Genomic DNA, 12,712 nt, shown 5'->3' on the forward strand with positions numbered 1-12,712 from the left:
AATAGACAAAATATGTATAGAAACATATATACACACATTAAGTAACAAATGTAAATTTATATGCATATTTACTTGTTTATATTTTATCTCCATACATTTGAATATAAAATTTAATACTAATTTGTTCGATCATAAAAAAAAAAACTGATCATTTTGAACTGTTTGTATGGAGCAGATAATTCCATTTAATGAAGTGTGTGTTATTGAATAGTTCAGGTGAAGCAATTAATGTGTGTTTGTCGATAAACAATTTTGTTGATTATTGAAAACCTAAATTTTATGAGCCATTTTTATGGATCTATCGAGATGACGCCACTTTAATGAAGTGTTTAGTTTCTATTTTTACCATGTAGGCTTGGTAAAATGATAATCTCCATCCAAAGGTTCTTTAGGAGAATATTAATGTCGAAGCATTCAATGACTTCGTGACTTGTCCACGGACAAATCACCGCGCACTTCATTAAGATAATTATGTTTGCAAGGCTCAAAAATGGCAATACTTTCTAGTGCTTGATAAAAACATTATTATTTTATTTTATTTTTGGTTCAAATACATCATCCAATCTCATGAGTAGAAGCTTCGAGAGATGGTTTTCCTTCCCATGTTCATCTAAATATGACGGCTTCACATGTCTTTCTTCAAGTTTATATTTAACACGAGAACTTTCCTTTCCAAATTCATATAGACATGATGGCTTGCCATTTCTTTCTTCGAATTCATATTTGAGACGAGTCTTCCGTCCCAAGTTCATCTAAACATGATGGCTTCACAAATCTTTCTTGAATTTAATATTTGGAATGAAAGTTTCCTTTCCTGGCTTCAGATTTCTTACTGGAAAATCATATTGAATTATCGTTTAAATGATGATTTTGTTCTCCCAGCTTGTCCAACTAAGCTGGATGGCCCCAGATTCCTTATTTTAAATTTCTTGAATAATATCAGGAACAAAAAAATTATGTAAACAATGCCACGTAGTAATTATCAGTCATAATATAAACAAATCGAAAAGTGAAAATTGGCAGCCAAATTCTGGATACGTTAGAAGTTTAATAAGCTCAAAACTGGAAATGCCTAACAATATTTTATTGTACCTATCAGTATGTATCTGTTCTTTTTACTTGTTTTTTTTTACCCTCTGGTCAACAAGCCCACGCCTTTCTGCAGTCATCATATTTGAAAAGATCCAAACCAGCAACAAATACAGTTGCATACAAGTACAGTTTGATGATTTATGATGCCAATTCTTTGATATTTTGTACTCTACTCTTTCCATGGATCATATTTGAGTCAACAACCTATAAGGGAATTGGTGTGACATGTACACGCTAGACTGCCCGTTGACTAGAGTTTACGGAATTGTAGTTCTGGCGTGCAGAAAAAGGTGCCATGCCATTCATCCAGTTTTGCTAGGTTAGAAACTTATACACAGACGACAAAGGATAGAAACTGAAAAATGACATTTGAACACTAAAACGCTAAAAACCTTCTGCAAGCGAGACAATTTCTTTGTCAGTTGAAATTTAAAATGAAATTCAAGTTTGAATCTCAATTCCAAGGTAAAATCATCTTCCATCGAAAGGCTTTCCTGCATAATCAAAGTATTACTATGTTCCTAACAAACCCAGATTAAGGACCCTGTCACTGAAGTTAAATTTAACAAAATTGAAACATATGATAAGGTAAATAATGCTCAGCCTCATACCTACTATCACTGGAACATCTCTATACCATTGGAAATTCCCTGGTTGTATATCAACAAAAATGATTACATATAGAAACTTATAAATCGTGTGTATATATAGTTGTGAACAAAAGATGGCTCGTCTGAAATCATCACGATAACTCTCAACCACTATGAACTGAGGGAAAATACTTTATCGCTCTCAAGGAAAAGGCAACTCTAACTGCAACATGCTGCTTTCCAAGAACTAATCCTATAAAATGGCTGACTCGATAATAAATTAATAATACTTTCATGAACAACTAATCCTATTAAATGGCCGATCAGTGATATCATGCAGTCTATGAATTATAGACATACATTTAAGTCTCGCTTCTTGTGCAGTAGCGGTATTCAGAGTTCTCTTATCCCTTTGCAACTGATTTTTTCCTTTGCTAGAGATTATCTTCAAGGCAATAGTAGCCTCTGGATTTATAAATGAATTAAGTTCACAGCAGCTCATCAGCATGAATAGATCTTTGTATAACACCAATTCCTGTGAAGCGCTACAGATGCAACCATGCAGTTTACTTCAATCGGTTGCCTTCTTCAGGCCTCAATTCTATGAACTGTGTCATTTTTGCAGTTGAAGCAGCCTCATGTTGAGAATTATTAATAGTAACTAAATGGTCACTGCCATTTCTTTCTTTTGGTGCCCCATGTACTAAGAGCTCTTCTTCTGCCTTGTCTCCTGAATTGGGATCCCCGTTTACAGGCTTGTAACCAATACTATCCTGGATTAAATCTTCTTTTGGTTCCTCGTGGACAGTTTCTTCTTCACCACTGCTATACACCACCACTTTCAAGTTAAGAAAATAATACAACTACATTGTTCAATAGAAATTGAATGAATCGGAACAGAAAAAACATTACCATGAAGTGTATATTAGGAGGCCAACTGCAACTACTCCAAACGCTAAAAAGTACATCCAGTCAACCTGTTTAAACATTCTCATTTAAATGAATATATCTTCCATGCAGTACATTATGAGATCCTCATCTACAGTATGTATCTCGTGCATTAAAGTTCTGCCATTAGAGGCTAACAATCCCACCTTTTGATTATATGCGAAAATGCGGATTAAAACTGCCCACATATCTGAGGTCAACAGAGAGAGGTTTAATAGGGCAGCTCCACTTATCTGTAAGCACAAAATGAAAAGAACACTCAGAAACAGCAGTTACTGATACAAAATACCAGATGCCAAAATAATATTATATGATGAAAGTGATTTGTGTGGAGATGCAGCAAATAGGTATGATATGCGATGAGATAACTTCTAGCTGATTTAAAGACCTCTTGAAGTCCTACTGAAGTGTACCTACGATTTTAGTAGATTTTCTCTAAGGATAGCAAGTTTTTAAAAAAATCTCAACGTTTCATTTGAATATGTTTATCTGACATTTCAAATTATCTAAGGCCTTCATGCTTTTCTTCTGCTTCGTTACTACTTTCAGCCATTTTTGCTAAGGCCTTTTACTGATTTCTCATCTTTTCCATTAGCTTAAAACCGATTACATTTTAAAGTACCATTCAAAGAAACCTATTCAGAAATCATCAATATAGGTTGCATCACGGGACTTCTAATGCAGGAGCATGTAGGTTGTAAAAAAGCAATCTTCAACCAAAATATTTTCTTTTCATACTTGTTGGTGTTATAGCTACTTTTCTAAGTGGTGTCCATCAAATTTTTGGCACCACATTATACTGCACTCTAGTTATTCAGTCCAAAGCTTAATATTTGTAACAATGAACATGGCCAACATTCAACATGTCAAGCAGTGGCTATGGAATGTCCTCACTAGTAGGCTTAGATGGGATAAGTGATACCTTTATGATGCCTTTACAACCTTTTAGAGTTTCCTTGCTTCTTGCGTTAAATATATGCCAAGAGGTATGTGATTATATCTCTTTTGTCACCTTGTTTTATTTTCTCCTTTTGATACAATCCCTTATTTTTTCTTATCCAATACTAATTTATAAATCTTGCTTATTAGTCATCTATGTCCTTCTGAAAAGCCATCACTCTTTATAATCACAATCCTTTCGAAAAGTCACAACCCTTCATAATTATATTCCTTGCAAAAAGTCACAATACTTCATAATTACCATCTTTACAAAGAATCATAACCATCCATTATTACAACCCTTTCAAAGAGTCACATCCTTTCATCATTGCAACCATTTGAAAACGTCACTTCCTCTTTTTCTTCTCATTCCTTTTCTCTTCCATTTATTCTTCTTTAACTCCTATCTTCTCCTCTTCCTCCTTCCTCTTTAAAATGAATTCTCCTCCCTTTTATATCTTTTATTTAAGAAGCTGCATCTCTTTATTACATATTTCTTGACTTTTCATTAGATTTAGTTAATTTATATTATTTTATACTATATTATTTATTTACTTATTTAATTTGTGTTTATCATCATTTATTATTAAATCCTATTTAGAAAGGTAACATACTTTCTACAATATTCTCTCTTGTATTTTATTGTCACATCCTTTCATCATTGCAAGCATTTGAAAATGCCACTTCCTTGTTTTCTTTTCATTCCTTTCCTCTTCCATTTATCCTTCTTTAACTCCAATCTTCTCCTCTTCCTCCTTCCTCTTTAAAATGAACTCTCCTCCCTTTTATATCTTTTATTTAAGGAGTTACATCTCTTTATTACATATTTCTTGACTTTTTGTTAGGTTCAATTAATTTATATTATTTTATACTATATTATTTATTTACTTATTTATTTTGTGTTTATTATCATTTATTATTAAATCCTATTTAGAAAGGTAACATACTCTATACAATATTCTCTCTTGTATTTTATTTTATTTATTTATTCATTGTTTATTATTTAATTGTTTTAAATGTTGATAATAAATTATATATTTAATTATTATTCCTTATTTTCATATGACTATATTTTCATTATTTATTTAATAATATTATATTATCTAATTGTTATTTAAATTCTATCTTAAAATAGGGACATGACAGTCAGCCCTTCCTCAAATTGCTTCTCCTCAAGCAGTTAGATACTTCCTTCCATTAATTTGAAAGATGTACATTTTTTAGTCCAAATTCTTAAGTTTTTGTCATGGATATGATAGAATCTCTTCTAATCTCCATTGGTTTTCCACATTAGTATTTCACATGAATTATTTTCCTATATCCTCTTTTACCCTACAAGATGGCAGGATCATGTTCTGATACCACTGGAATGTCCCCACTATTAGGGTCAGCTTAGGAAAGTTGATACCTTTACAACCTTTTAGAGTTTTGTTGCTTCTCATTTTAAATATATGCTAAGGGGCATGTGATTATATATCTTTTGTTAAATTGTTCTGTTTTCTCCTTTTGATACAATTCTTCTTATTTTTTCTTATTCAATACTAGTGTATAAATCTTGTTTTATTTGTCATCTATGTCCTTCTGAAAAGTCACAACTTTTTATAATCACAACCTTTTTGAAAAATCACAACCCTTCAAAAATCAAATTCCATTTGAAAATAATACAACACTTCATAATTACAATCTTTTCAAGGAGTCGTAACCATTCATAATCACAACCCTTTTGAAGAGAGGTGTCCTTTCATCATTGCAACCATTTGAAAAAGTTACTTGCTTTCTTCTCATTCCTTTCCTCTTCCATTTATCTTTCTTTAACTCCTATCTTCTCATTTTCCTCCTTCCTATTTAAAATGAACTATCCTCCCTTTTATATCTTGATTTCAAGAAGTCACATCTATTTATTACATGTCCCTCCACTTTTCATTAGATTTAGTTAATTTATATTATTCTATGCTATATTATTTATTTACTTATTTAATTTGTGTTTATTATCATTTATTATTAAATCTTATGTAGAAAGGTAACATACTTTCTACAATATTCTCTCTTGTATTTTATTTTATTCATTTATTCTAATTTTATTATTATTTAATTGTTTTAAATATTGATAATACATTATATATATATGATAGGCTGATTTTGAAACTTCCATTTATGGGTTCTATAAGAGTCATCTATGGAATCACACTGTATTTAGAAACTCTTAGCTCAAGATGCACCATGGATGGCAATTCACAACATTCCAATGAACATACACACTACTAAAGAGAAAATCGTTATACTTTGGGGAATGGGGTGATTGTGAATCTATATAACAACAAATTTAACCAAATTAATCATAATAGTATTATTTACTAAATTCCGACAATCATGCACATTGGAACACCATAACACAATGTTTTACATGGAAGACATAATGGAAGAAAACTACGACAAATCAATGCTTTTATATAATTCTTCTTTTATAACTTTGTAGGCACCAACACTTAACTCTATTAACACCAATTCCCACTCTGAATTTATAAGCACTAGCTTAGTGAGAGACGCCAATGTCTCCTATAGGAAGAACCAACTTCAAAATTCATGTTCCACCTTCAATGTTGCTTCTTCAATGGATGTTGAATAGTCTTGTTGAGATTGTTGACTTGGTGGTCAACACCTCCTTGGAGATTTGTGTCATGGATCATGTTAAATCTGGCATTTGTATCAGGCACTAATAGTTCGAGCTTTTAGTGCAATGACAAATGATTCCAGCAAGTGGTATCCGAGCCTTGGGTCATGGGTTTGAGCATCCCTTCAGTGGTTGCTAAAGGATAAGTAGGTGTTGAGGGGGAGATTGTTGAGACTGTTGACTTGGTAGTTAGCACCTCCTTGGATATTCGTGTCATTGATAGGTTTAAATTTAGCATTTGTATCAGGCACTAATAGTTCGAGCTTTTGGTGCAACTGTAAATGATTCCCACAAGTCTTAGACCTCTTTCAATAGGATATAATCATTTGTCAGCTCTTCTTGCCAATCTGATTACAGTTATAACATTCTTTCAAAAGATGATCATTAATATCTTATTGTCCTTCAAAATCTTCTCAGACACATCACATATATTCCTCATATATATCTACATGTAACCTTTATGCATTGGCTGCATATATTCTTCAATATGAATCTGAAACACTTTTCATATACATGCCCCTTCTCTTCTATGTTTGCATTATTGTCCTTTTATATCTACATAGAATTTTTTCGAGTCGTATATCTGGAAATACCCGTTGATTTTTTTTCAACACTGTCTTGGGTACAAGTAGTACATTCTAAAGTAATCGTTATTCTTATGTTTCCACCCTTGGCCATATAACTTACTTTTGGTATTATATCTACTTCTTTTCAATTTGGAAAAAAAAAGAGAAGAAAGAGAAAGGGATAGAAGTTATCTTTAAAATGATTAAAGATTTTATTACTTAATTCATTCTCGTAATAAAATCTTTAATTAAGATTTTCAAGTAGTTTACTATTTGAGGAACTTTTGGATCTATATTTTTACTTTTATCTTAATCCTAACTTCACCCTCACCTTCTAAAATTTTATTTATCCAATAAGAAAAGGAAATGAATCTAACATCATTTTTTTATTTTGGGTTCGCAGGAAAGCAAAAAAAATTAAAGTCAAAAAAAGGGAAAAGTCAAAGCATCTGGGAAAAAACAATTTATCTCAATTAATAAACTGGATAAAAATACCAAGCATAAAGTAGCTAACACAAGCGCTGTGGAAAGATATGTTTTTATATCTTGCATTGTTCGTAAATTCTCCTTCTCAAGAATGATAGATATATCATATGGTCAACTACACCGGTAGTTTACAACTATCTGCAAACAGATATTTGTATTTGGCACAAATTCTTTTTTTTTTTACAATATGATATAATAGTAATAACTATGTAATAGTAAGTAATCAAGTACTATCAATAAATAGACATCTTCTACATTATATCTTTCGTATATATAGTCTATTAACATGCGAAGGTAGATAAATGTGGAAAACAAAATTCAATATTTTTAATATAAAATATTGAATAAAAAATACTCACGATTAAAACGGATGTAGCGCAGCTTGGTAGCGCGTTTGTTTTGGGTACAAAATGTCGCATGTTCAAATCCTGTCACCCCTACCCTTTTTTAATCCTAAATCTTCCATAAAAAAAGTAAAAAGTCGAGTGATAGTTATTTAATTCAATGAAACATCAAAATAATCTTTTCTTTCAAGAAAAATAAATAAATAAGAAAAAGCGCTCTTAGTTCAGTTTGGTAGAACGCAAGTCTCCAAAATCTGATGTCGTAGGTTCAAATCCTACAGAGCGTGATCGTGTGTGTTTTTTTTCTTTTTTCTGATCGATCTTCTTGTCACTTAGACTGAAAAAGCTAATAGAATATGATCCCTCAAAATTAGTAGGAGACCCGTTCATAATATGGTTCTAAATCAAATATCCAATTTATCACCGTGTCGGTACTGTAAATATGCAGTTACAAATAATCCAGCCAAAGTTATAGGAATTAGACCTAACACAATTCCAGATAACAAAACTTCAATCATATTTTTTTTATTATGAAAAAGAATAGGTAAGGGTTAATAGCTAATCTACATAGTACCTCAAATTGACTTGGAATCTCAATTCCTATTGAGGTTATTTTCTATTTCAAATAAGTTCTATACTACTTAACCCAATGAATAAGACTAAGGTGAAAATAAGCAAAACTAATAAAAAACCAAAATAACTAATTATAGTAAGCATGGAAGAAATCAATAAAAAAAAACAATGATTGATACGTATTTTTGTCAGGCAATTACCTCAATTTATTCTTTAGGAATAGAAAAAATAGTTTCAATAAATAGATACAAAGTTAGTATTGAATATCTGATAATGATGTTATCAACAAACATAGAAGGAATATACAATAAAAAGATATTCTGTTATAAAAAAAGTAAAAATGAAATCCCCACCTATAAATAAAATAAATACCAATTGTGTAGTAATTTAATTAATGATCCTACTCCTTTTCTATATTAAGTAAAATTATATTGCTATGTTAGAAGCAGGCTAGCTATAATACTTCAAATATACCCTTGGTATCATATTGACAATCAAGCAAGGATTGTAGAAAATATCAATAGTTTTCCATTCCCTGATCTCTTTCTTTCATGGGATCAATTTACCCTTGATTTTAGAATAATATAGGGAGCTTAGCATGTTTGGGAATACGGGAGAATGCGCTTTGGCTGACATTATTACTAAATGATTGATCAAAAAAGAGATTAGTCATCTATGAAGAATCAACTTCAATGACCAGAGTTAAACGTGGGTATATCGCAAAAAAAGTCGAAAAAAGATTCTTGCATTTGTATCAGGCTCTTGAGGAGCCCATTCAAAACTTTTTAGGACTGCTAACCAACAGAAAATGAGAGCTTTAGTTTCCGCTCACCGAGATAGAATTAAGCGGAAGAGAGATTTTCGTCGTTTGTGGATTACTCGGATTAATGCAGCATCCCGTGCTAATGGATTCTCCTATAATAAATTTATACAATTTTTATACAAAAGGCAGTTGCTTACAAATCGTAGAACACTTGCACAAATAGCTGTATTAAATAATAATTGCTTCTCTATGATGCTCAAAAATATTCCTGTATTATGAAATAGTAACACCCAATCTCCCGGGGAAATTCTCCGGGAAACTAAAGACAGTACGAAAATGAATTCAGAATGACTTGGATAATGAAATTCTTTTCATTTTATTTATAGAAAGAGAAAAAAAATCTGCTCTATCTTTGTTAGATATCCCAGCTCGAATTAAATGGAGTCTTAAGCTCTAATTACTTTTGAATTGAAAGAAAGAAAGGGTATCAAAGATAGAATACGAGCTTGTTTAATAGCTCTAGCTATTATGCGTTGTTTTTTCAACGTTAATCGATTCCTTCGACGAGATAGTATTTTTCCTTGCTCACTAATAAATCGATTAATTAAGCTAATATTTTTATAATCCATTTGCTCTCCACGCTGAATTGGCGATAAACATCTTCGAAAAGAATGCTGATTTGGAGAAAATCGCTTAGATGCATTTCGAAAAGATGACTTAGATCTATTTTGAAAACATGGTTTATATGTATTCCGAAAAGATGGCTTCATTTTATTCATAGTTTGTTTTATGAACCTTTCAAATACTATTTATTTTGTTTTAAAATATTTCGAAAAGAAATATTGACAGTGACTTGTTAATATATATACAAAGATAAAGAAATAAATATCTTCAATATATATTTCTATTTCTGGGCAGAAATGTTAGATTCAATCTATTTTTTTATTTCTCCATGAATGGTATGCTCGTAACAAGGACAAAATTTATTTAATTCCAATTACCTTAAAACTACTTGTGCACTCACAAACTCTGTTGGCAGGCACCACAAATATTCCTACTTGGCCTATTGCTCATTTGTTCCATTGACAACTCCAATCTAGGCGACCGAGCCCATAGTTGGTTTGCACAAGCTTCTGCCTTGTTGGGTTTGATTGGGATCAAAATTGATTGCCTCCCTCCCTTCCAGTACTCTTTGGATGCCCCCACCCACCTCACTCCCTTTTAGCAAGAGTTGAATGGCCATGTTCAACTCGATGTCTACAAACAATACATCATTACGACTTGGTGCAACCCACTAGTGGCCTTTGGTCGAGGATGGCCTTCTATGCTGAGCACTTTCTGGATATCCAGGACGGTGTCATTGTGTGGCCCTAGTACATGTCTCGGTGCTAGAACCACGCCCTTTGGATCTCCTTGGGTTCTTACCATGTTGATTCCCACCAGCTCCACATCCAAACTAACCACCCATTGACAGGATCAGTTGGGACTATTGCCTTTGTACCTTGGTTGAGGACGAGACTAAGCTTCACTCCATCTTCCAATTTCCCATCTAATACCAGAGCAAAGGGAGGTTTCATTGCCTGTTCAAAGAGTGCAGGTCCCTCGCGCCCTCTTTCAAGTACATTGACCAGCAATGCCTTGCTCTTTACCTTTAGGAGGCCATGCAGCTTCAAGATCACACCTTACAGGCCCTTTTGCCTTCAAGTCAGCCTTTTGATCATCTTATCACTGCCTTTTTCTCGTCGACGCTCCCTACCCAAGGCTCAAATCGGCTACTTGACCCCCCTACACCCAATCATACCAAGTATGTGAAATTGCAATAGATATAGTCGGCAGATTAACTTTCCTTCTAATTATTTCTTTACTACCCATCTAATTGTCATCATTGTTGCTAGTGCCCATTCTCAATGTCAAATATGTCTCAGTAACATTGTAGAATTACAGTTTAAAATTTTGAGTGAGAATTAGATTTTACTTATATATACACTTGTTTCTTTATAAGCAAACTATGCACATAAAATGATAGTCAAATGCCTTAATAACTGAAGAAGCCAAATCGAACTATTATAATTTATAATGTTGTCATTAATACTATTGTCATTTAGTAGTGTTGGTTACTCTCTGAAGCTTACATAAGTATCAAACAACAAATACAAACTAATGAGAATAAATAAATTATGTTAGCTCATTCTTCAATTTAGGGTTGAATAAGGTGCATGGAAGGATTTGTGAGAACCTGACACCTTCATTTTGAAAAACAAAATTTTTAATGTCATGACTGATTTCTAAAAAAACACATGTTGGGGATGTTTGGACAACCCCAAGACAATTGAGAAATGTCTCAAACATCCCCAACACCTCAGGGATGGTCAAACCTCCACTAGGCATTTCCTACATTTAAGCACATTTTGAAAACATTTCTATGTTGGCAGACTTTTTGACGACAGCCAAGGAGTTCATCTACTGTCATCATGCTGTATATAAAACACCTTTGAGAATGAAGCCAATTGTTTGAGGGTGTGGGATGCATCCTCGTGGAATATAGGTTTTGAATGTGCAAGTGAGGGACAAAGTATTTGAATGTACTCAATCATAAGGACAAGATAGAAGATCTAAAAGGGCTGCAAGGAAAACACATGTCGAAGAGTTGGTTTCTTCCAATGGTGAACAATCATTATTGTTGATATTTTTGTTTAAAAGAGAGAGATCTAAACAAACCAATACAAAGAAAACAATTCCTTAAGATTGTAATGTCCCTTTTTAGTCTTACCTTTAAAAATAACCAACTTTTTAAAATTAAGTCGTCAAAGTTTATATTATAATATTTTTTGAAAGACAACTATTTCAAATATTCATTATATTATATTATTTTTTGGCTGACCTTTTACTGCTGATATGTTGTTGAATATCTTTTTAGCAGAGTTTCATCTAAGTGGCGTTACAGATCCCGTTTAAAATCTGAATGTAAAGGGTTTCAGGGCCCCTTCGAAACATGTTTTCCTAATCAAAAACTATTTCAAATATTCATAAAGATTACAATAAAGTATTTACAAAGTGACTCTAGCTGGAGGTCAAAATGTAAATTAAAATTAGTTATTTCAATGGAACAAAGAATTATTATTTAAAAGTGATTCTTTGGAAAGTTCCACTCAAGGTTATAAAGGGGGGCTAGAGAGGAATAAGGGATTCATTTTGAAGATTAACATTTTGTTTTTGAGATTTCAGAGCAAGATCAAACTCTACCAGAAGGACAAAACCCCATTGTCTCCTAGCAAACGAAAACCCTTTTCTTTCATAAAAGTGATTTCATCAAGGGATTGATAGTATGCTAAAGGTTTTGGGATCGGGGACGAAAACCTTCAATTCGAAATGGAGTTCGATGTAGGAAATAGGTAGATTCATAAAAATAAATCTGTTGTAGGTATACAAAGGGACTTATGTTGTTCAACCCAATGTACATCTATAAACTTCTCAAATGCATATGATTTGGCAATGCAAGCTCTTCAACTACTCTTAATGAGGATTTTGAAATAAAAAGGCAAAAGAAATATTGTTTAAAGAATTTATGCTAGCTCTATGTCTAGCTCTGCCAATGCAAGAGACTATTGATGATGAGGTGAAACTAAACCAGTCCTTGCTTTGCCAACTTAAACAAGTTGACAAAGGAGGGTGCTATCTTATAGGATGCATGGGTGATTTCAAATTACTTATGCACATCTAAAACACAAAACATGCAAACC

At 32.5% G+C, this 12,712-nt stretch overlaps 1 protein-coding gene and 1 non-coding gene across 3 annotated transcripts in view; one reads left to right on the forward strand and one right to left on the reverse strand.

The window, feature by feature from the left end:
* Positions 1-1,726: 1,726 nt before the first annotated feature.
* The window catches only part of LOC149562256 (uncharacterized), a 158,700-nt gene continuing 147,714 nt past the window's right edge, over positions 1,727-12,712 (reverse strand). For both annotated transcript variants that reach the window (XM_089825790.1, XM_089825789.1), the window contains 3 exons: positions 2,777-2,863; positions 2,595-2,659; positions 1,727-2,504 (listed from right to left, as the gene is read on the reverse strand). In XM_089825790.1, the coding sequence (XP_089681916.1) occupies positions 2,249-2,504; positions 2,595-2,659; positions 2,777-2,863 (408 nt within the window). In that variant the 3' untranslated portion in view covers positions 1,727-2,248. The remainder of the gene's footprint in view (positions 2,505-2,594; positions 2,660-2,776; positions 2,864-12,712) is intronic.
* Positions 7,850-7,923, forward strand: TRNAW-CCA (transfer RNA tryptophan (anticodon CCA)). The gene has a single exon. It is a non-coding gene; the product is annotated as a tRNA-Trp (tRNA).

Source organism: Cupressus sempervirens, chromosome 4, assembly GCF_028749045.1.
Source record: "Cupressus sempervirens isolate cs-2001-9-10 chromosome 4, ASM2874904v1, whole genome shotgun sequence".
Lineage (NCBI taxonomy): Eukaryota > Viridiplantae > Streptophyta > Pinopsida > Cupressales > Cupressaceae > Cupressus > Cupressus sempervirens.